We start from the raw sequence: 23,639 nt of genomic DNA on the forward strand, positions 1-23,639 counted from the left end.
CTCACTGCACTAAAACTCAGAGACCACTTTACTAAATAAATAAATAAATAGATAAATAAATAAATAGATATATATATACAGATATAAGGGCTGTGAAAAATAGCCCAGGCCGTGGGGAGAGGGTAAAAGGTACCAAGGGAATTGCTGACATCTTACAGCTCTGAAATAAGGAGGCAGTTACTGAACAATAACAACCACACAAAGCTAAGAAACAGCGTTTTCGTTAACAATAAATTCTGACTATCTTAAAACACAGGCAACATAAACGTCAGCTGGGCAGCTGGGAACAGAACTCAGGAGACAACTCCTGGGGCTGACTCTGCACTGCCAGGAAATCAGAACCTGGACACTGCGGAACCAGAACCAGCCACAGAACACTCTGCTCCCCTTGACAGAAACCATCCACACACTTGGAATGGTCTGTGATGCCTTTTCCATTTTCTATTAGTGTTTATAATCATCCTCACAGGGAATTTCTTCCCAAAATCCCATCCAGCCCTGCCCTCTGACAGTGGGAAGCTGTCACTCTAGGGCACGAAGGAAAGATGAAAGATTCCAAATATTCCAGAAGGCGAAGAGCACAGAAAAAAGGCTTTTATTGTCTAATTCTCACTGCCTTTTATCAGGTGTTCCCATACAGACTTACCATGGTTGGTGAATAGGAATGACACCTCTCTAATGCCGTTGGTTAAACCAGAGAAACAGCAAAACACCACCTGGAGAAAGATTGTTTGGAGAAAGGAGAGTTGTTTGCCGGGATTGTTATGAGAAGAAGCTTTCTTGAGGATTTTTTCCTTGGGAAAGAGTTAGCAGCTGCTAGCAGGATAAAATCTCTCAGACACAGAAATATCAGGCCCACAGGAAGCCATTCCCTGTGTCCTGTCCCTCCATCCCTTGTCCCCAGTCTCTCTTCAGCTCTCCTGGAGCCCCTTTGGGCTCTGGAATGTGGTGGAAGCTCTCCCTGGATCCTTCTCTTCTCCAGGTGAACATTCCCAGCTCTCCCAGCCTGGCTCCAGCCCTTGGAGCATCTCCATGGCCTCCTCTGGACTCTCTCCACATCCTCCTGTTGTTGGATCCCAGCTCTGCAGGTGAGGTCTCACCTGAGCGGGAGAATCCCTTCCCCTGGTGGCGTTCAATTAAACTCCTTATCGTTTAAATCCACTTCACTTTGCAGATCTCATTACCACCCTTGCTCGTTTGGTGCTTTGAGTTTTAAATGCCAAGCAGTCGGGAGGGTTTGTTTGGGTTCTTTGGAGCTTTTTGTTGTCTCTTTGTTTTTCGTGAGACGTTAATTTGTGGTAATTGCATTCTGCAGCCATGAGAGCCTGGCTCAGAGGAAGGGAATTATTGGCGTGTGTATTTTAGTAATAACCATCAGAGAGCCAGGAAAAGGGAAAAAAAAAATCAAAAAGAGACAGAAGAAAACATATCATTAAAATGCTCACGTCCTTCGGAAGAAAGCTCCAGCTTGTTCCTTTAAGGGAATAAAAATCTGTCTGGTGTCTCTCAAGCACCTATGTCTGCTGGCATCCCATCAAATACACAAACTGTGTATATATCTACAGCCAGCCTTAATTCAGGGCAATTAGCGCAAATTAAAGAAGAAATGGAAAACGGTTTTGGTCGCAGTACAAGGTGCATGGAAGCTGTTAATGATTCGAGGTTCTTGAGGGAAAGACCCACCAGGACAGAAAGGATGAAGCCCAGCTCTTTGTTGGTGTTGCGGCAACACCTTAATATCTTAATTAGGAACAAAGAGTGCTCTGTTCTGCTCAGGGCTGGGCTGAAGGGGCTGTGCTTAAGACACAACAGAGCAGAAGGAGACAGGGATGACGAGGCTCATCCTCTGTCTGGCCAAACCCCTCAGCCGAGCAGGAGCCTGCCAGGGCAGCAGGTTGGCCTGGGAGAGGTTAAAGCAGCAGCTCCAGAGGTCTTGCACAGGTATGATGTTGATTGTCCAATCTTCTGTAGATTTGTGGGCTTGTTCTACAGATTGTCTCTCGGTCTGGAACGCGCTGTGCTGCCCGCTGTGTGATGGGCTCCTCAATCAGCCTGATCTGTCCTGGCATGGCAGGGTCTGTCCGTGGGGAAGGGGCCCAGTGAGCACAGCAGACACGTTTCTGGAGCTCCAGCTGCTGGCTCTGACTTTGGGGGGCTTTGGGTCGCCTCCCTGGCCGTGCCAGCGCTGCTCCCTGGGACGCAGAGCCAAGAGGACTCTGCTGCCACGTTCCTTTCCAGGCTGCTGACTCCTGCTGTCATCAGCTCGGGCCCCTTTCCTTCCAAGGGGATCTCAGACAAGATGCGGCGATAAGCAGATAATGGGTAAATATGCAGCTATGGAAAGACTGATACATCACTAAAAGCACATTCTCTCCCATCCTTTCCCTAAACAATTCCTTCTCTGCCCGCTGCTGCCCGGGGATGGCAGTGGGTGACACCAGCTTTGCATTTACAGTCCCCACAGCTCCTTGGAGATGAGAGGCTCCATCTGTCAAACGTAGCATCACCATGGGCTGAGCTGCTCGGGGGATTATTTAAACACAAGCAGCAGTTGGAGCACAGGAGGGAGGTGGAGGCTCGGCAGAGATGACAGAATTATCCACAGAGTCATGTGGCAAGAGAGTTCTGAGGCCAGACAACCGGCCAAAACAGGGGACAACACACTCACAGCAGCTTCCAGCCCCTCTGGAATAAGAATAAAGCCAGAATTTCTTCCCTGGGATTCTTCAGAGCCATGTTTCCCTCAGAGATTTACTTCACTGTGTGCCCTGGATGGCAAGGAAATCTTACAGGGCCATGGTGAGGCACAGGGTCAGACCTAAATGAGGCACAGAACCAGACCTAAATGAGGCACAGGGCCAGACCTAAATGAGGCACAGAACCAGACCTAAATGAGGCACAGGGCCAGACCTAAATGAGGCACAGGACCAGACCTAAATGAGGCACAGGGCCAGACCTAAATGAGGCACAGGACCAGACTTAATCCAGCTTAGATCCGGGAAAGATAAAGCAGAACTCTGGGTTTATTTCTGTTGTGTGGATTGTGAACTCGGCTGCACAAAGAGCTGGATGTGCCACACAGGACACAGTCAGGGCTCTGCCTTGCCAATAATTGGAGCGGGAAAGGGAGATGAAGGGAGAAGCTTTGGTGATGAAATCGAGTCAGCGGGAGGAAGGAGATGTTCCAGGCCATTGGATCTTGTGGCTTCTCACAGGTGGACAGGCAGCAGATAAAAGAGCGAAGGGAGGATTTAAATGAGTCCAAGAAAGGCAGGATTTAGACACAACTTCAGTTTTCCCCAGCTGTTTTATATATATTAAAGCTGAATGTGGAGCTGAAGCTTAGGAAAGTGGTGTGAACTCTCACCAGAGGGGAGCAGCAGTGCCAGGATGGGAAAAGATGCAATGAGACATAGGAGGGACGAAAACTGAGGCCAGCACCCATCTCTGAGTGTATTTATTTCAGCACTAGGTAAAATCAGTCTTACCGAGGCTACAAAAGAGCCCTGCCCTCCACATGTGGCCAGAACTTAACAGATCGTCCAGGCAATAAATCCAACCAGGAAACTCATTGTGAGTTTTATAGAAAGGAGCATTTAACAGATCCTCTCAGCAATTAGGCGGCTTTCAGACCTGCAGCTGTACACAAAATCCATTGGCCCAAATCCTCATCTGTGGAGAATTAAGAAGGTTCCCTGAGTTTTAATGAGGCTGCCTTGATTTATGCCGAGGCATGGATCTTGCTTGACCAGCCTGTGCTTAGGTGATTTAGGAACCTGGAGAAAAAGTCCCCACGAATCCCAAGATGGAGAAACCCCTCATACTTGGACATCTTATAATGAAGTATGAGATCACAGACAGATCTCCCCTGTTTGAAAACATCAGCCTTTCTTTATGCCCAACACCTTTTGGTAATCCACATTTTGAATGCTCGCTCTGAGTCCCTATGCTGGGTTGGGGTTTTTTTTTTTCCTTTCTAAACACTCAGAATTTTCCACTTTATCTTCAACTCAGCCGTGCTAAAAGCTCCAGGCAGTCCTAGTCCTAAAAGACAGTGGAATGAGTCCAGCTCTGAGTTTAATAGACAACATTTAACATCTCTTGCCTTTGGGTGGGTCTTCTTCCTTATCCAAAGAGAAGTCGAACCCTCGCTAAAATGTGAGGGATGATTCATCAAAAAAAAAAAAACCAAACCTCTTTTCACTTCTTTCTGGGCAAGTAAATAATAATAATTTCAAGGCCTGGAGCACCTCAGAGAAGCTCCTGCACTCCTGGACCAGCTGCCGGCGTGGTCTGGCTCTGAGCTGAGCAGATTACCAATGGCACTTCATCAAATGCCATCAGACACACAAACGATTGGATTCGGGCCTTTTGATGAGATATTTGTAATGAAAACACAACTGCTGCCCAGAAGTCAGGATTCAAGGCTCTGATTTTAACGTTTTCTCTTTAGCTCAGGAACAGCTGAGCAGCTGTGGATTGCCTGGAGCTCTCCCTAGTGCCCCTCTCGTGCTAATGAGTGTAATTAACAACGCAGGAAGCACAGGGGCTGGTTTGTGGATGCCACCTGGGCAGAGCCAGGTACAAACCTTACTCAGAAGGATTAAAATCCAAATGAAAGGAGACAAAAGCATTATTTCCTCCGTGTCACAGATAAAGATACACCCAGAGATGGACCTGCCAAAGATCAAAGATGGAATACACACACATATATATATATAAGAGCTCACTCAGGACTTTGCCCCTTCCTTACATGACTCAGAGACCTGCCTCTGTCTAGAAAATCCTTTTGGGTGGGACAAAACCTTGGGTAGGAATGAGATGATTTTAAATGTTGTCAGATGATTTTAAATGTCCCCTCCAACCCAATCCATCCAGTGACTCTGTGAACAGCAGGGGACAGTTCATCCTTTCTCAATAGAGGACGAAATCAGGGTAAAAAACCCTGTGAGGGACCCTTGCCTGATGTGTTCTGACAAAATTCCAGAGGTGGATGCTCAGAACCTCCTTGGACAGGCTTTAGAGGTGCAAAGTTTGAGATTAAGCAACTCCTCCTTCTGTTTCCTAGACTTGCATCCTCTCACTGCTTACTCCCAAACTTTGATTAAACCAAAGCTTTGACCCTGGACACACAATTCCAGCACATCTTACTAGAGCCAAGCACAAAGAATGCTGCCCAAGGGTGATGTGACACTGATCCTGCCCTGCCCATCCCCTGCCCTGTGTGTAGTGACCCTCCTGGTGGCCTCTCGGTGGTCTCCAGGTGTACGAGCTCTTCCCTGCCATAAATTCATTTTTCTCTGAGAGTTTTAGGACAAAACCTGCTGTCACTTCCTTCTGCTCCCCTCCACTCTGGAGAGACGTCCCCTAACAAGGACATTACTCACAGATGAGCTGATACATTGACTTTATTAATGACCAAAGCCATGAATTTAAATGTATTTTTATTTCCATGGTGCATTTAAGAGCCTGGAACAAGCCACCAGTGTGGCCAGGTCTGTGTACCAGGAGGAACAAAACCCAGAGTGGGCTTCAGCTCCTTTCCCTCCCCGCAGTCATTTAGACTCATTTCCCCATGGATCGATGGAAACAGAGTTGCCTCATCTGAAGATAGGGATCTACAACAACCCTGCTGAATCACAGCCCTTCGGGCTCTTCAGTTACTCAGGATTCCCTTCATCCCTTTAGGGTTTGCTCTCTCCCAGCAGCCTTTGCCACTCGGGGAAGGACGAGACCTCCGGTCAGCCTCCAAAATTCCGTGTAACACCTTCTGTGGATGTACAACAGGACAGGGACTGCATGTGCCAGGAAAACTGCGGAGAAACATTTAAAAGTCACCTTGTTTTTGCAGTTCGCAATTTCCTCAAATTTAGTTTGAATTATTTTCTTTTTCTTTTTTTTTTCTTTTGCCCCCTCTTTGCTGTTTCTTCTCACAGGGTTTTTTATTCTCAAACAGGCAGGAGATGATGGTGCAGCTGGATCTGCCACGAGGGTCACTGCACCGTCCCAAACTCTCTGCCCAACCTGCGCAAACTGCACATTCCTGGGAGCTGCTTCTACAATTTTTCCTCCAGTGGTTATCCCAGAAGCAAGCAGGCACTCTGAATTCATTGGACTAGTGATCAGAGCTGCTGCCAAGCCCAGATCTGCTTTCAGTGCTCTCCTGGGGAAGTCTGAGCATCACTCAAATTTGCCTCTGTGCGTGAAACAAAGGGGTTTTTTGAACCCAAAACCCCCAAAGTTTTCCTCTCAAGTCACTGCCCAAGAGGAGGAGGAGGTGGAGAGTCTGTCATACAAGAACAGGCACGTGGATCATCTGCTTCCTTGTGGCTGCAGGGTTTGCTGGCCCTTGGCTGTGAAATCCCACGCTGTGTCCCCTTCAGGACATCACTTTTGTACCTGTTCTTCTTCAGGGACTTCGGGCACTTTTATTTTTAACCGTAATTAAGTGAAAAATCAGCGTCCCTGCAACAGCACATTCTGCTGGAGGAATTTCCTCCTTGAACCCCCATCTCCAGTCAGCTGAGCTTTGTCCCACCCTGCAGAATCCCCGGGGAGAGTGTCCTGCCTTCCCCTCCTTGTTCTGTTTGTCCCGCAGGAAATTCTCTTTTTAGAGAAAAATTTGGCGTTATCTCATAAACAGGAGCTTGTTATCTGCCTTCCACTCTCCGGTCTCTGCAGGAACTGGGAGTTTGAGTGGAGAAAAAAAAAAAAAAAAAAAAATATTTAAAGCCACACTTGAGAGTGCTCTTTCTTTCTGGGCAATATGGGAGTGGCAGGGAATTACGGTAATGCTAAGACTAGTGCTCTGCTACATCAGCAGAGCAGCGCAGCTCCTGCTGCTCCTTCCCAGCCTGGAGCTGAGCTCGGAACGGGGCACGGATCCCCCCAGGGAGCCCGGGGCCAGCCCCTGACAGCCGCGGGACAGCGGCAACCTGCCCCACCGCCAGCTGCTGAGACACCAGCTGGGAAATAAAGGGAGGAAAGCAGAAGGGTTTGCAGGCACGGAGTCCCATCCCTGCGGGAAAGACGAGCCTGCTGTGCTGAGAACCCTTCCCAGATGCTCCGAGGAGCTTGTGCAGCCTTCTAGAGCCCGGAGAGGTGAGTGTGGGGCAGGCACAGGAGCCGGGGTCTGCTCTTCCCAGCTGCCTCCACAGGCTGGGCTTTCTTTGGTTTTGAGCATGGAAACCTCTGTCAGTCCTTTCTGCTGCATCCCCTTGACTTGCTGGGAAGTTTTTCTTCATGTGCTTAAAAATCGAATTCGTAATTTGCTAATTTTCTCTCAGCCCTATAATGACCTCGTTTTGTAGCCTGTAATGACCACAAATCATACTGCTCAGAGATGCTCAATGCAACGCTCACTTTTCACGGGTGCGTTTAGGTAATCTGTCCTTTTCTTCCTTGGGATTATTCCTCAGCTCGTTCCATCTGGCGGGAAAGAAAATAAAAGATCCTATTTCATTTAAGTGCGGTGAAGTAAAACTCCCACGGCGTGATACCTATCCATCTCCCCCCTTCCCCCCTCCTCCCTGCCTCTGAACCGGGAATTTCGGGGCTTCAGAGTTTGAAATGCTGCAGGAAAGTTCAGCGTGAAGGTTTGGAAACGGGACAGTTGTTGCTGCTGGTTTGAGGGACTCATCCCAAAAGGACACTCAGAGAGTTCTTCCTCATCTGGGGTTTTACAGCCGCAGCCTTAGAGGTGGTTTTTCACCTCTGATTAATATTCGGGGTGGGAATTCTGTGTCCACGTGGAGGTGTTGGGAAAGGTTTTGCAGCTGCCACTTGCAGCTCTCCTCTCCGTGCCCCCCAGGTCCCTGTTCCCAGGCTAATCCTCACTTTTCCATCTGAGGTACCTTTTCTCCATATTTAGTCAGCAAAGGCTGAGCTTGGCTCCCAGATGCTCTGAAATGTTGTGTCACTCACTGGGAGGCTCGCTCCTTGCAACGTCTTCTGCTTGGCTTTGGAGTTGCTTTTCCCTTTAGATTTGCAGAATGGGGCAGCTCAGCTGGACTAACAATTCAGTGGGGGAAGGTCTCGCCTCATAAAGAAACCTCAGATTAAATTCCGGGCTTCTAAATCTGCTGCACAGTTTGTGTAGTCCTGAATCGTGTCCTGCAGGCTCCTGTCTCTCCTAGAACTGGTCTCTGCAGATGGGCTGATAGTTAGGATTGATGCCTATCCCCATAAAAAGGGGGAAAATCAGGCAGGAAAACCCACTTGGGTCTCTCAGTTGCCGTTAAACAATGCTGGGCTGGAATAGGTTGGTTCCACTGGCTGGAGCCAGCCTGAGGAAAGTGCCCTAAAATAGCCTAAAATAGCCTCCTGCTCGTTTCTTATATGGGAACCCTCGCAGCCAGGGTGGCTTCTGGGAATCGCATTGTTCGTGTTTCTGTCTTCTCCAGGGGGGTGAGGATCTGCAGAGAGCACGGGAGCACGGCTGCAAACTCCACTCTTCCCCTCAAGCTGATGTAAATGAGCTTTAATTGGCAGCCCAGGACCTCGACTGATGAGTGATGGAAAGCTCTGACCCTGAGGATGAGCAGTGATGGGTTTCTCAAGCAAAACTGCTCAGCAGACGCAGCAGCAACCTCTACCCAGCCGGGTTCCTAAGCCAGGTTTAAGGCAGAGTCAGGACTAACACCAGGCAATTAAAAGCGTCAGTGATTTCCTCTCAGGAGAAGCTAAATCGGAGACCCTTTGGAATATTTCCTTTCCTTAAATGCAGAACCTTCCCCAAAGGACAGAAATGATTTTAACCTGCAGCTGCAGTATTTCTCATCACGTGACCCTGGAAAGTGCAAGAAGCAGCCCCAGGTTTGTGTAGCCCCACTTGTGCACCCCAAGGAAAATGCAGAAGGAATTAAATTTGGCTTGGAACTGGTGAGTATCAACCACGCTTTTCTGGTGAAAGCTTAGGAGCAAAGGTAGGTTTTCTAATATGTTTCTGGGTCTTTCTCATTGCTGCTGGTGCTGCAGTTCTAAGACATTCTCCAAAACTCTTTTCCCCAGCAAGGCCAGGCAAATGGTGCCTATAGGACCTTCCAAGGACTGATCTTGTCACTGTTCCTGCCTGGAAAGGGGCTGAAGTCCAGCAGCCTCACATGGACATTCCCAGCCATGGCTTTGCTCCCTGGAAACTCCTCCGAGTGCTCCAACTGCACCCACTCCGTGGAGCCCGTGAACATTTCCAAGGCCATCTTACTGGGTGTTATCCTAGGCGGGCTGATTGTTTTTGGGGTTTTGGGTAATATCCTGGTTATCCTGTCCGTGGCCTGCCACAGACACCTCCAGAGCGTCACCCACTATTACATCATCAACCTGGCCGTGGCCGACCTCCTGCTGACCTCTACCGTCCTGCCCTTCTCCGCCACCATGGAGATTTTGGGCTACTGGGCCTTTGGGAGGATCTTCTGCAACATCTGGGCAGCCGTGGACGTGCTCTGCTGCACCGCCTCCATCATGAGCCTGTGCATCATCTCCATCGACCGGTACATCGGGGTGAGCTACCCGCTGAGGTACCCCAGCATCGTGACGGAGAGGAGGGGGCTGCTGGCCCTGCTGTGTGTCTGGGCGCTGTCCCTGGTCATCTCCATCGGGCCCCTCTTCGGCTGGAAGGAGCCGGCCCCCGAGGACGAGACCATCTGCCAGATCACCGAGGAGCCCGGCTACGTGCTGTTCTCGGCGCTGGGCTCCTTCTACCTGCCCCTCATCATCATCCTGGTGATGTACTGCCGCGTCTACGTGGTGGCCAAGAGGGAGAACAAAGGGCTGAGCTCCGGGATGAAGACGGAGAGGTCCCACTCCGAGGAGGTGACGCTGCGCATCCACCGCAAGAACGCGCCCGGCGCCGGCGGCTCCGCGCCCAACCCCAAGAGCAAGCACCACTTCTCCGTGCGCCTGCTCAAGTTCTCCAGGGAAAAGAAAGCTGCCAAGACCCTGGGGATAGTTGTAGGATGCTTCGTTCTCTGCTGGCTCCCGTTTTTTGTAGTAATGCCTCTTGGTAAGTAGAGCCAAACCTCCCTGTTTCTGTCTTCCAGAGCCTATCCGGGCAGGGAGGGCCGTGCTGGTGGCTGGGTGTGGTGAGGCTGATCGGAAAAGCTCAGAGGGAACAATTTCGTCCTGCAAAGCTGTCAAAAAACCAAAGCAATCACCAGCACAAAGCAGGGAGCGTGAAAAAAGCGTGAGTCTCAAATGAGACCAAACGTCTCTGGTGATGAGAAACAAAATTCTGAAAAGCAGGGGAACAATCTTGTGCTTTTTCCACATAGAAAAACCCTCTTTGTGAACTAGAGCAGATGTTTGTGACCATCCCCGCTACAGGAACAGGATCTTTAGGGGTTTGTGTGTTTATGCTTGCAGCCAGATGACTTAAACATATAAAAGGTCAGGGTATAAATCCATTCAGGGTTGAAGAAGCTGCTCACACATCTCCTGGAGCGCTCTGCACTGATGAATCCCACTCTAAGGAAAAAAAAAAAAAAAAAACCAAAATCATCTTCCTATCAGGAAGTTCATCCTGTGAGATACCATAACTCCAAACAAAGATTAATCTTTTAATCCAATTTTTGACATGACCAGTCAGGAGACAGCACTGAGGGTCCTTCCAACTAATTTTATACTGCTCTGGTTTTGCATCTTTCCTGGGAGCTCTTTGGACCCACTGGCCAAACACGGGCTCAGCCACCATGCTGGGGATGAATATTTATCCTCCAGTTGTCATTCCAAAGAGGAGCAAAGCTGGGGATTTGTTCTGCTTTGCTGGAATATAAAGAAGTAATTAGAATTTTAATTAAAACCTTGCTCGGTTACCTTTGATGCAGTTGCAGGATGTAAAAGCAGAATACTAATTTCATACCTATAGCTGAGGGTGAGGGACATGGCTCATCACACTTGAGTTGGGCTCTGCCTTTAAATATCGGGTTTTTACAGACATGGGAACTAAAATCTGTGACTGGCTCAATTTCAGGGCTTTTCTTATGGAAAAGGCTTATGCTGTGCAGGAGAAATAAAGTCAGATTTTATGGAAGCTTTAGTTATTAAGACAACAATATGGACAATAAGAAGAGGTAAAGCCGCCTTACCTAAACATGAAAAGAAAGATTGGGGGGGTTGTTTCCCTTTTCTTTTTTTAATTCTAATTTTTCCAAACTTCTAAATAACTGGTTTTTTTTTCAATTAACCTCTACTGGTTTTAGCAAGATTTATCAACACACACAAAAACCTGTTGTTAATGTAAAAAAAAAAAAAAAAAATCAGTTTTTTTTTCCTCTTGGTCAATCCTGGGAAGTGCTGGGTTGGAGCTTTTCCTAAGGAGGAACCCCCCAGGGCCTGGCTGGTGCTGGCCTGGATGTCAGCACGTTGGAATGCTGCTTGCCAAATGACTGAAACACACTCAAAAAAGGCTTTGGGAGGATGCATTAAACACAGTTTTTCATCCACAAATGTGGTTGCCCACCACAGAGCTGTTGTTAATAAATTTGCTTTGGATTTAAGAAATCTTCTAGGCTCCAGAATGGTTTTGCATCATCCTTTGATCCCTTGTAAGGAAACTCTGGAGTCTTTTTTCCTCTGTTTTTGAGGGTTACAGGGTTATTTTTAAAGCATTTATTATAGGGCTTTCAAAACCTATTTGCAGCTTTTATTTAAGGACAAAAAAAATCTGATTAAACAGACAAGTGGCACTAAAAAAGTCCCCAAAAAAGCCAAGGACTCACATTTTGATGCAGAGCACTTCCCAAAAGAGAACAACCGCTCTCAGGTCTGTCCTGCAGCCGGGTCCAGTTGGGACAGGGAAGGGAAGAGATCCTGACAGGATCTCGGCGCAGGGATTTGATTTTCCAGATGGAGAAAATTCTCCTGGTTGTAACCCTGGTGGAGCTCACAGCATGCACAGCTGGGCAGCCAGAACTTTGAGCAGCTCTGCAGCTCTGTGACCATGGGACAGACCAAAACATCAGAGCAGATGTGTCCAAGGGACAGACCAGACGTGACCATGGGACAGATCAGAACACCAGACCAGATGTGGCCATGGGACACACCAAAACGTGGTCCCACCAACCAGTTCTGGAGGGATTTGGCAGATGTGGAGGTGCCATGCAGGGCCACTTCTGGGTTTCCCCAACACCTCTGAGGGTCCAGCCCTTGCAGAGAAGTGGCAAAAATCAATTAGCAAGACGGCACGATTGAGTGTGTCTTGAAAAAGCAAAAAGGTTTTAATAAAGAAAGAAAATAATGCAAAAAGGCAGAGCCGAGCACAGTAGAGAGACAAGTCCCCTACTTGCTGCAACACCTCGAAAAGCGTGGAACTTTGTTCTTTCTCTTCAGTACTTAATAGTTCAGGTGGGTTATTTGGCTCTTGGTCCGATGAGAGCAGCAACAGGTTTGAGTTACACTCCCCCAGCCCAATCAATGCCCTGAACCAACTGCAATGAGAAAGGCACCGAACTTCCTAATTAAACTTCCTAAAATGTCTAAAGGTAAACTGAAACTCTTCCCGTTTGGAAACACCTGCTGGGCGTGGAGTGTTTGTCAACAGACATGGCTTGGATGTTTGGACTCAATGATCCAAGAGATCTTTCCCATCCTTAATGCCCGTAATTCCATGATTTCATCAGCCAGACTGCTCCCAATGCAAATTTCCCATGAGACAAGACACTCTCCAAGTGCTACACAAACCTCCCCACACAACCGTGCTCATCATTCCATGCAGCACGACTTCCCCAAAGCTGGATTAGTTTCACTGTGATCTACGGCACCTCCAGGATTTTCACACCGATCAACATCCTCTCTGCCAGCCAGGAACTGCATCCAAGCAGTTACAATTTATAATAATACATATTTTATATTTATGATGTAATACATATATAATACATTATATATATTATAATATATAATAAATTTTTATATATATATATATATAAAATACATAATAAAGCAGGGTGAAAATACATAATAAAGCAGGGTAGAAACCTTTGAGGTGTAGGTATGGGAAGGGCAAGAGGGGTAGAAAGATACCGGGAAAGGCACAATGCCCATGTTGGCTGATGCTGCTGAAAACAACTGGGGAAACAACTGGAGCATCCCTGCCATTAAAAAATTATCTGAATTGAAACTGGGGTGTTAAAGGCACCAGTTTAAGTCTGTGTAAGAAATGGGGGTTTTTATTCTTACTACCTTGGATTAAGTTTCATTCCAAAGGTTCTGTGCAAAATCCTTCAGCCCGATAATCCAACACACCTTCTTCTCCTGTGATTCTGTGATTCTTCTCACTTGCCTTGATGTTTGTGGGAAAAAAAAAAAAAAAAAAAACCAACAGGAAATGATAATCGTGTTGCAGGAAAATAAGTGAGGCTGATGTTTGCTTTTCCTCTGCGTGCTGGAGCGTGAACTCACTGCTCACAAAACTTCCGTAACACACAAGGTTGTCAGAACTTTGGTTTCCCCTGGAAGAAATCAGGTTTTCGTCCTTGTGAGCAGAACCAAGCAGAGCTGGCAGAGCCCAGGAATCAGTGAAAGGCCCCAGTGATGAAAATTTTCATGTTACAAGTGACAGAACAGACCTTGTCCTGTAACTGGAAGACATTTACGTGTTGTTCTGGGAACTCTCCAAAAAAGTTTCTTTTCACCAACATAAAAGACAGTGCTTGGAGGTGGTTTTGAGGTGAAATATGCACAGAACTGATGGGAAAAAAACGGGTTAGCGGTGCTGCAAAAATGGTCCTGGCCTGCGATTGATGATTTATCTTAACAAACACTCAGAAGAGAACGAGTTCCCAGAGCTTTGCCTGTGGTCTATTTGCTGTGGCTCAACTCTGGGTGTAGGTGTTGCTTTCCAAAGCTGGAAGAAATAGAAAGGGAAACTCTGAGCTAGGAGGCCACGGGGGAATAAAAAATCCTAAACTGGGCAAGGGAGAGGAAGGGTTTGGGCATTTGTCAATCGTTCTTGTGATTAGGAAAGCCAAAAAGAGGATCTGCTGGAGGCTGTTTGTGTTTGTGGTCGGGGAGTAAATGAGTTTTGTGAACTGACACGAACGCTGTCCAGGGAATCCTCCAATCCTGTCTGCAGCTGGTTTCTGTTTACTATTTTGTGGTGATTTTTAAAAAAAAAAAAAAAAACTGGAGTCAAAGAGAACCGCTCTAACTTTCATTAGACATAAACCAGAAAAATAAAGTGCATTTTTCCATCTCTGCTGTTGCCACAACATGACCTCTCAGGGGGGTCACTAGGCTCAGAGTAGCAGCACACACCAGCACAGATTCCCCACATGAATATTTCAGCTTTTCCCAGTGAGAAAGAGAGGGGGGAAAGGGTATAAAAGTGGGGAAAAAACACCCCAAAATAAAGCCTCAGCTCTTTCTCCCTGCTCAGGGAGAGAAAGGATGTTTGCACTCCTTGAGCCACAGAACACGAGCGTGCGTGTGAGTTAAACCATTGAATGGGGAGAACTTCAGGGATTATTTTTTAGGTTTTTAAGGTTGTTTTTTTTTTAAGTTTTTTGCTGGTCAGAAGGGGCATTTTTCATAATCACAGACCGGAAAGGCACCGTCGGTCTGGGTGGATAACTCAGCTAATGACAAAAATCCCCAGGCCAACATTTCTCCTCCTTTCCCAAATCCTGAAACGCGTCCCAGTGACTCAAAACACAGCAAAAAGGAGGGGAGGAATCAATCTTACAAACCATTTATCCTAAAAAAACAAGGGAGGGAAGGTGGATTGGCTGCGCTGCGCTTCCGGAGCCACTCCCGTGGTGTCCTGTGTATGTCACCTGTCACGGGAACCTGTCCTCGGCTCAGGATGTCCCTTGTCCTGCAGCCACCACCCTCAGGGAGCAGAAATGTCACCGTTCCGTCACTCTGGAACGCCACAGGCACAATTCAGGGCTGGGGAGTGATGGAAAGGCCGCGGTGAGAGATTCTCCCGCCCCAAAAGTCAGGATTTGTCTGCGGTTCGGATAACGGGAGAGACGCTTGGCTCTGGCTGAAGGAGATAATTCCGGGTTTCCAGCTCCGAGGATTCCAAAACCATGACAGACAGCAAACCCATGAGACAGCCTGAGGCAGACCCAGCTCCTCAAACTGCTCTCTGGTTGTTTGGGTTTGGGGGTTTTTTTGGTGGGTTTTTGGGGGTTTTTTGAGGGTTTTTGGGGGGGGGGGCGGGTTTTTTGTTTGTTTGGGGTTTTTTGGGGGTTTTTTGTTTTGTTTCTTTTTTTTGTTTGTTTGGGTTGTTTTGTTTTTGGGAGTTTTTTGGGGGGTTTTTTGGGGGGGGTTGTTTGTTTGCTTGTTTGTTTGGGTTTTGGGGGGTTTTTTTTTGGAGTTGGGTTTTTTTTTGGAGTTGGGGTTTTTTTGTGGGTTTTTTTCTTTTTTTTGGTTGGGGGGGTTTTTTTGTATGTGTGTGGGGGTTGTTTTTTTAGGTTGGTTAGTTGGTGGTGGGTTTTTGTTTAGTTTTCTTTTTAATATTTTTAAAAGAAACTTATTATTTTATTGTGAGTGAATGACTCCAAGAGTGAGGCCTTCAGGGCAAACATCAAATATCTCCAAAATGTCAACAAGGGGATCCAGATCCACTGCAGTAACAGCTCAGGGACTAGAACTGGAGTGACAATTGCACTGATTTGTGAAACAATGTGATTATCCGGGTTCCCAAAACCTCAGTTTACCTTCCCATGGTTTTTTATCAGCTTTCTAAATCTGCAGCTGCCCACAGCGAATCTGGAAATAGTTGCTTGCTGAGCCATTTGCCAGAAATATCATCCATCCTAAGTGGGTACAATATGAAACAGAGCATAAATTAGGTCTGAAATAATCCGAATCGTCAGAGCAATGTTCCCAGGCTGACCCAGTCCTGCTGCTTGACCTTTTCACCTCTCACCTATGCCCAGACACCCTCCCGGTGCCTCAGAGAGCTGAGTTCAGGGATTTGGGAGGGAAAACAAACTCCCTCCTCCTTCTGGCTCTGTTTATTATGGATCAGGGATAGGAAACCACAAAATCCCTCTCATTTTCCCTCTGGAACAGCCACAATATTCCAAGCCCTGGGGAGGCACATCTGGAAAGCGCAAGACTTCCTCACATCCCTGCTTTTCCTGCCCTGGTGGTGTTAATTGGATTGTGCAGAGTCCAGGATCATTTCCGGCTGTCCGAGGGTTCCTTGACACCATTTTTTTAATTCCGTTAAAAAAAAAAAATGTTTCCCATAAGGGAGCAGGGAGAGCATATGGGACGTGTTGGGAGAGGTCTTGTGTGCACAGGGGGCAGCTGTTGAATGTCTGCAGCAACATATATATATAAAATATATATATATACACTAATATTTATAAATACACTTTCCAGAGGGTGGATTGTGTCACGACCTGAGATGCAGCACGGAACACTTGTCTCAGGGAATAAAGTTTACAGCTAACCCTGGCCTTGGGAACATGAAATGCAGAATATTTATCAACGTTTGTAGAGATGTAGGGAGGCCCTGGAACACGGTTAACTCCCTTTGGGATATCAGTGCTGCTCTGTGCTTCATCCTCTGGGTTTTTCTGGCTCGGGAAGAGCTGCTGCCCTCTGGATTGATGGCAGATCCCAGGACCTGAGTTTTGAGCTTTGCTTCCCTGGAACCAGAGCATTTTCCTGTTCCCAGCCTGAAGGAGCTCCAAGAACTGGGGAGGGATTTGGGACAAGGGAATTACAGAACAAGGGGGAATGCCAGAGGACAGGGATGGACGGGATATTGGGAAGGAATTCCTGCCTGTGAGGGTGGTGAGCGTTTGAGATGGAATTCCCAGAGGAGCTGTGGCTGCCCCTGGATCCCTGGAAGTGCCCAAGGCCAGCTTGGAGCACCCTGGGACAGTGGGAGGTGTCCCTGCCCTCTCAAATCCCACTGGATGGGATTTAAGGTCCTTTTCCCACCCAAACCAGTCTGGGATTCCCTATGGACACCACCCTGATCTCCCCCAGGCACTGGAGCAGCATCACCCCCAGCTGACCCCTGTGCTCTGCCTCAGCCACCAGACTTCAACCACACCAAATAAAAAGAGGGGGGAAAAGCAGCAAAACCAAACAGAGCTGCAAGATTCAGTAGCAGAGACGGATTTAGTGCTGAGATGGATTTCTAGCTGAGGTGGATTTGTGGCAGAGATAGGTTTGTAGCACAGACGGATTTGTAGCAGAGATGGGTTTGAGCTGAGATGGTTTTTAGGACCACAAAGGGTTCCTGGGTCACAGAATAAACGGGATCTGGTTCCTGTGGTGCTGGCAGCGATGATGCAGAGTAAACAACACAAGTTTTTACAGTCTGGCAGGTTCCAAACCCCTCTCTGCTGTCCATCAGTGAAACCACTCACGGCATTCAGGGCTGGTTTTTACACAACCCACAATCAGGCAGCTCCTGTGACAAATGACAAAGTCAAATTACATCTTTGAGAGTGAATTGGCACTTACTCACCAGGGGGGACGTGGCAAACTTATCTCTCGGAGCTGAAGAAACTTCCAGCTGACAAACAGGAAAATAAATGATGAGGGAAGAAAATGCAGCCCTGACATTTCCAAGGATGACTGATGAAACACTTAATGGCGAAAGATCTCGGGAGGCTCGCGGTACATTTTATTTTATTTAATTTTACAAGAAGCAATTGCATTGCGCTACTGACACTTGAGTGGCCTCAACCTTTTTGAAAACAAAGCAGGGATTCCAGCATCATTTACTCAATCCATGATTCAAAATGCCTTGAAAGGCCTCTTGAAGCTTTCTTTGCTGTTCCTCCAGCACCGACTGCAGGGAGACAGAGTCAGGTGAAGCCTTTAAACTTTAATCAGGTTTGCCACTATTTACCAGCCAATTCCTGACAACGTGCAAAGGAAGATATTAAGGCCAGTGAATAGCACAGAGAATTAATTTCAAGGGTGAAAACTGAATATCTCGGCTGCTGTTCACCTTCCAGCCCTGCTGGCGGACACCTGGATGGCATCTGGGATTCCACCTGCTCTGCAGTGAGAGCACTGGGAAAATTTTGCTCTGAGAATTCGGTGCAATAATTCTGTTTTCTCAGCCCTGGCTGATGGTGCCCGAGTGTCCAGACTCGAACTGGCAGCCGCCAAATGGTCCAGGATGGAAATGCTGATCCCAGCTCTACCTGCTCTCCCTGCAATCACATACACCCTAAGAAAAAGATAATTCACCACTCTTGTTTAATCTCATGATTAATTATGGTCATTGGTTAAACAAAACCCACAAAATCTTCGTTTTATTTCTCCTTTGAGTTCGTCTGACCTGAGCTGAGGGCTCAGCACTGCACAAACCACTTTGCCACCAGGTTTGAAAATGCCTCCTGCTCATTACCAGACCCATCAGCCACTGAAACTGATCACGACATCACTGAATATTAAAGGCTTATTGAACCTTTTCTTTTGTTAATAAAACCAAAGGTTCGGCATCAGGAAAAAAAAAAAAAACATTCCCAAGATTTTAAATCAGCAGATAACTCATAATTTTGTAGAAAAAGAAATTGGAAGAAAGGGACACGTTCTTAGGATTCTGTAGGGGGGGAACACCGTTCCTCAAGGATTTGGAAAATAAGATATTTTCCCCCTTTTCCTGGATACTCAGGCAGCCAACAGGAAAGATCAGGGAATATTTCTGAGCTGCAGAGGTGACTGTGTGGCTGCAATGGGAGGACAGAGATTCCTGTGGCCCCTGAGTGACAAACACACGCCACAGGGAGGCTGGAGAGGGAGTTTTTATCACCGATGGCACAGAGGGAATGGTTCTGAGGTGAAGGAGGGTACAACTGGAGTAGACTTTGGGAAGAAGTTCCTCCCTGTGAGGATGGGGATGGGCTGGGATGGAATTCCCAGAGAAACTGTGGCTGCTCTATCCCTGGAAGTGTCCCAGGCCAGGTTGGAGCACCCTGGGACAGCGGGAGGTGTCCCTGCCCATGGCAGAGAATTGGAATTTGATGATTTTTCATTTCCCTTCCAACCCAAACCATTCCACGATCCTCTGGAAGCTGCTGTGTGGTGGGGTCTGTAGACAGCAAAGCCTCAGCACGCTTAAAGCTCCTTCATTTCCTTTCACTGCGTGTTACTCCGAGGCAACACCGAGCCTCTCCGCTGATGAACCAAAAAAGGCTACATTAATAAATTAACATGCAGATCCCACCCCAAAAAAAGAGCAAGGGACAGGCTCTGACACTGGCTGTTTTCTATTTTTATCAGGCTTTGGCACAGCCCTTGCATTCCATCTGGAGAGAGCGAGGAGTTGCAAACAGGAATTGTTATTGTTTACCCATTTTTACACTTGGCCTCACGCAGCTGATTCCCCTAAACCCGGGATTTGGTTCATCTTCTCTTTTTTTCTTCCCCACAAAATGGGAAAGCAGCAGATCCGCTGCATTTAAATGAGGGAAGAAACCAAAAAACCGAGCGTGAGTTGGGCATTTAGGAGCCTTCGGTTATTTTTCATCTGCCAATGACTTCAGCCAGAAAGTTCTTTGAGAATGTTATTTGGTTGGTATTCACTAAAGGAGAGAAGCATTAATTTGCTGAGGAGAAATTTTAGGTGGTAGATACGCGTGCCTGTTTGTGCTTCGCGGCAAAACAGCGTTTGTTTTCTTTTAGAAAAACCTTCCTGGTGTTAAAATCTGATTGATATCGATATTAATGCTGAAACTGCTCTACCTGGGCCAGCTCGGGGCAACCAGAAGTTACCAGGGAGGCAGCAAGGCCCTGCTTGGTGCTCAGGTCATGTCCAAGGTTGGAATCTCCAGTGCAGAGACGGAGCTCCTGTGATACGTCCTGCACTGCCTGGGGAGGAGAGAGCTTTGGGAAAGGCTCAGTGCCCCTAAAGGGACTCCAAAACAGCTGGAGAGGGGCTGGGGACAAGGGATGGAGGGACAGGACACAGGGAATGGATTCAAACTGCCAGAGGGCGGGGATGGATGGGATTTTGGGAAGGAATTCCTGCCTGTGAGGGTGGTGAGGGGCTGGGAGGGAATTCCCAGAGGAGCTGTGGCTGCCCCTGGATCCCTGGCAGTGCCCAAGGCCAGCTTGGAGCACCCTGGGACAGTGGGAGGTGTCCCTGCCCTCTCAAATCCCACTGGATGGGATTTAAGGTCCTTTTCCCACCCAAACCAGTCTGGGATTCCCTATGGACACAATCCTGATCTCCCCCAGGCACTGGAGCAGCATCACCCCCAGCTGACCCCTGTGCTCTGCCTCAGCCGCCAGATTTCAGCTACACAAAATAAAACGAGGGGGAAAAAACACCAAAGCCAAACAGAGCTGCAAGATTCTGGGACAGTGGGAGGTGTCCCTGCCACGGCAGGAGGTGGCGGTTTTTCGAGGCTCTGCTCAGAAGCTGCTGCCACCACGGGATCTCTCCACATTTCCTGGCAGATGCCATGTCCAGCAGGATGAGTAGGTTATTTATATACATATATACATATATATATAGAGAGAGAGAGAGAGAAATATAGAGATATAGATATAATAGACATCTATTAGATATAATAGATAAAATATAATATGCAATATATAATATATAATATTGATAGTATATTTTATATATATAAAATATATATTTAAATTAATATATCTACTCGTCACCCTGCACCAGGAGGGTGCACACATTCCCTACAAGAGCAGTGAGCACAGGTAGAGCTGGGATCAGCATTTCCATCCTGGACCATTTGGCGGCTGCCAGGTCAAGTCTGGACACTCGGGCACCATCAGCCAGGGCTGAGGAAACAGAATTATTGCACCGAATTCTCAGAGCAAAATTTTCCCAGTGCTCTCACTGCAGAGCAGGTGGAATCCCAGGTGCCATCCAGGTGTCCGCCAGCAGGGCTGGAAGGTGAACAGGAGCCCAGAAAAATTTCAGTTTTCACCCTTGAAATTAATTCTCTGTGCTATTCACTGGCCTTAATATCTTCCTTTGCACATTTCCTTGGCCCAGGCAGGATTTTGGTGCGCTCCCACACAGCCAAAACCAGCCAAAGAATTGCTTTGGCCGCTGGAGAGCGTTTGCTGCAAGTGCTGCGGCTTTGTTCGGCAAAGGCTGAGGGAAAAGGCTGGAGCAGTTGAGCAGCTCTCAGGTTTCAGTCAGAGAACCCTCGGAGAGAATTTTCAGCTTTTCCTCACCCAGGAGAGGTCCAGGGAACAGATCAATCCCTGGGAACCTCAGGAGCTGCTCCCAGACATGGGGAAACTGCAGAAGATGATGGATGCATCCGTGCCCAAACCTTCCACAGTATTTCTTGACACATGCTTACAGCTTTTTCCAGGGGAAGCAGGAAAGACAGAAGTCCTGTTTATTATAAATTTGACTATAAATTCCAAAACATATCAATTTTGTTTCTGGGATTTTTTTTTTTTTTTTTTAATAACAAACCCAAAGGTTTGGCGTCAGGAAAAACATTCCCAAGATTTTAAATCAGCAGGTAACTCAAAATTCTATAGGAAAAGAGACGCCAAGGTGCTTTCCTCACTAAGGAGCTGTCAAAGTTCTTGCTCTTTGAATCATCTTCGGAAGGTAACATTGCAAGTATATATCAGAATATGCGTGTATACAGACAAATGGAGATAAAAATATAAACAGAGATATAGATATAAATATAAATATCTATATATAACTATAACAACTATAAGATGTAAAAATATATAAATATATAAATATATAAATATATAAATATATAAATATATAAATATATAAATATATAAATATATAAATATATAAATATATAAATATATAAATATATAAATGTATAAATGTATAAATATATAAATATATAAATATATAAACATATAAATATATAAATATATAAGTATGTAAATACATAAATATATACATATATAATGGCTGCCTTTGAGACCCTCTCCAGTGTTCCTTGATATGAGAAGGAACTTTTCCTTTGACTTCTCTCAATTTTAGCTGCATTCCACGAGGCGGAATGTGGATAGATTTTTCTCCCTCTTTTCTCTAACCCTTCTGAAATGGGGTGATTTTCTTGCCGTCTGAAGCCCCTCGTGGTGACCTCCAAGATGCTGCTGTCATTTGGGTGATTAATCTTGAATTAGGAGTCCCTGAGGAAGGAACTTTCCTCTGCCCCTGGAATCAAGCCTTTGGCTGCAAATGGGAATATAATGCTTGCAATTATAACACAGCTCTCTTGAACTGATTTCTGATGGAACGTCCATGTAACTGCCCGACACCACAGACCCCGAGACACTTGTTCCTGCAGGAATTGCGTTTCCAGCCATAATTTTTTCGAAACGGAACAGAACCCTATTTATTTTTTTTCCCAGTGTTTTAGTTTCTTTGGTTACCTGCAATTCCTCACCGCCTCTGCCCTAACACTCTTTGCGTATTTTCCATTTTAGGTTCTTTCTTTCCTGCAATCAAACCCCCGGACACGCTTTTTAAAATAACATTTTGGCTGGGATATTTAAACAGCTGCATCAACCCCATCATCTATCCGTGCTCGAGTCAAGAGTTCAAGAAGGCGTTCCAGAACGTCCTGAAAGCTCAGTGCCTCCTGAGGAAGCAGCCGACCAAGAAGCAAAGCCCCAGCTTCAACCTCAACCATCCTGCTGGCCAGAGCGTGGAGAGGAGCAGGGGGGTGGTCAGGATCCCCGTGGGGTCGGGGGAAACCTTCTACAAGATCTCCAAGTCGGACGGGGTCTGCGAGTGGAAGATCTTCTCGGCCACGCCCGCCAAAGCCGCCGTCCCCAAAGACTGCACGGCCGAAGCCAGAGCCAAGAGCAAAGGGTTCCTGCAGGAATGCTGCTGTGCAGGCGCCTCGGGGAGCCTGGCCCACGAGAACTGCAAGGTGCCCACCATCAAAATCCACTCCATCTCCCTGGGGGAGAGCGGGGAGGAGGTGTGAGCCCCGCCTCGGGGGCCTGGCGGGACGTCGCTGGTTTTTTGTGGGGAGGTTGGAGTAGGTGTGGTGATGGCTGGAAGGATCCGGGTACAAACAGGTGAAACGGGGCCAAATCTTCCCAGGAAGGATGTCTGTGAGTGGTGGGGGCGTGAATGGAGCCCCTCACAGACAGTGCACGGCTTCAGTGGTTAGTAAGCTGAGGGTCCAGCACCTGCCAGGTGTTTTCTTGGCATTTAAAGGCTTATCCCTCTGTTCTCCTCTTTCAAAGTTCCCGCTGCTCTCATGGAGGGGCAGTGGAGGAGGAGGAGAGAACCACAAAGAGCCTGTGCTGATTTCAGCCTCCACACCCTCTGAGAGCTCCACCTTCAGAGCCATTCTGTGATTCCACCCCTCCCCATGGAGCCAAACCTCAGCTGTGGATTTCAGCCAACCCCATCGCCAAGGGAAACTTGATCCAAGCGACTGCACTCCACCAGAGACCAAGGAGAACTTTTCCTTTTTGTACAACCAGCCTCCCGAATCTCCACACCAAGCCAAATGAAAACTTGCATGTGCCCCTGGTTTGTTCAGGCCGTCCCTGCGCCTCGATGCGGGTCTAATAAAACTCAAAACTCGGTAAGTCCTCCTCAAACAAAGCTCCAAGAGCTCACCTGCATCCACCCTTTGGTTCTTCACCTTCTGAGCCTGTCAGGAACCTGCTGAAAGGCTCAGGAATTCCTCGCTCAGGTGCTCATAGCCAGATCAGTGCCACAGTCACTGGAAAAGCTGCAGATT

At 47.3% G+C, this 23,639-nt stretch overlaps 1 protein-coding gene across 1 annotated transcript; it reads left to right on the plus strand.

Annotated features, from left to right (window-relative positions):
- Window positions 1–9,075: 9,075 nt before the first annotated feature.
- On the plus strand, window positions 9,076–22,868 carry ADRA1A (adrenoceptor alpha 1A). Its single transcript, XM_066206371.1, has 2 exons — window positions 9,076–10,000; window positions 22,363–22,868. The coding sequence occupies exons 1-2, from the start codon at window positions 9,118–9,120 to the stop codon at window positions 22,866–22,868; spliced, it is 1,389 nt and encodes a 462-aa protein (XP_066062468.1). The 5' UTR covers window positions 9,076–9,117.
- Window positions 22,869–23,639: the final 771 nt, after the last annotated feature.

This window comes from Chamaea fasciata, unplaced genomic scaffold, assembly GCF_029207755.1.
Source record: "Chamaea fasciata isolate MVZ Bird 193981 ecotype frontalis unplaced genomic scaffold, bChaFas1.0.hap1 SCAF_30, whole genome shotgun sequence".
Classification (NCBI taxonomy): domain Eukaryota; kingdom Metazoa; phylum Chordata; class Aves; order Passeriformes; family Sylviidae; genus Chamaea; species Chamaea fasciata.

Coding starts and splice junctions, on each gene's coding strand:
- ADRA1A (XM_066206371.1), top strand. CDS start 9,118: ATGGCTTTGCTCCCTGGAAACTCCTCCGAGTGCTCCAACTGCACCCAC. Junction 10,001..22,362: donor TTTTGTAGTAATGCCTCTTG/GTAAGTAGAGCC, acceptor TTTCCATTTTAG/GTTCTTTCTTTCCTGCAATC.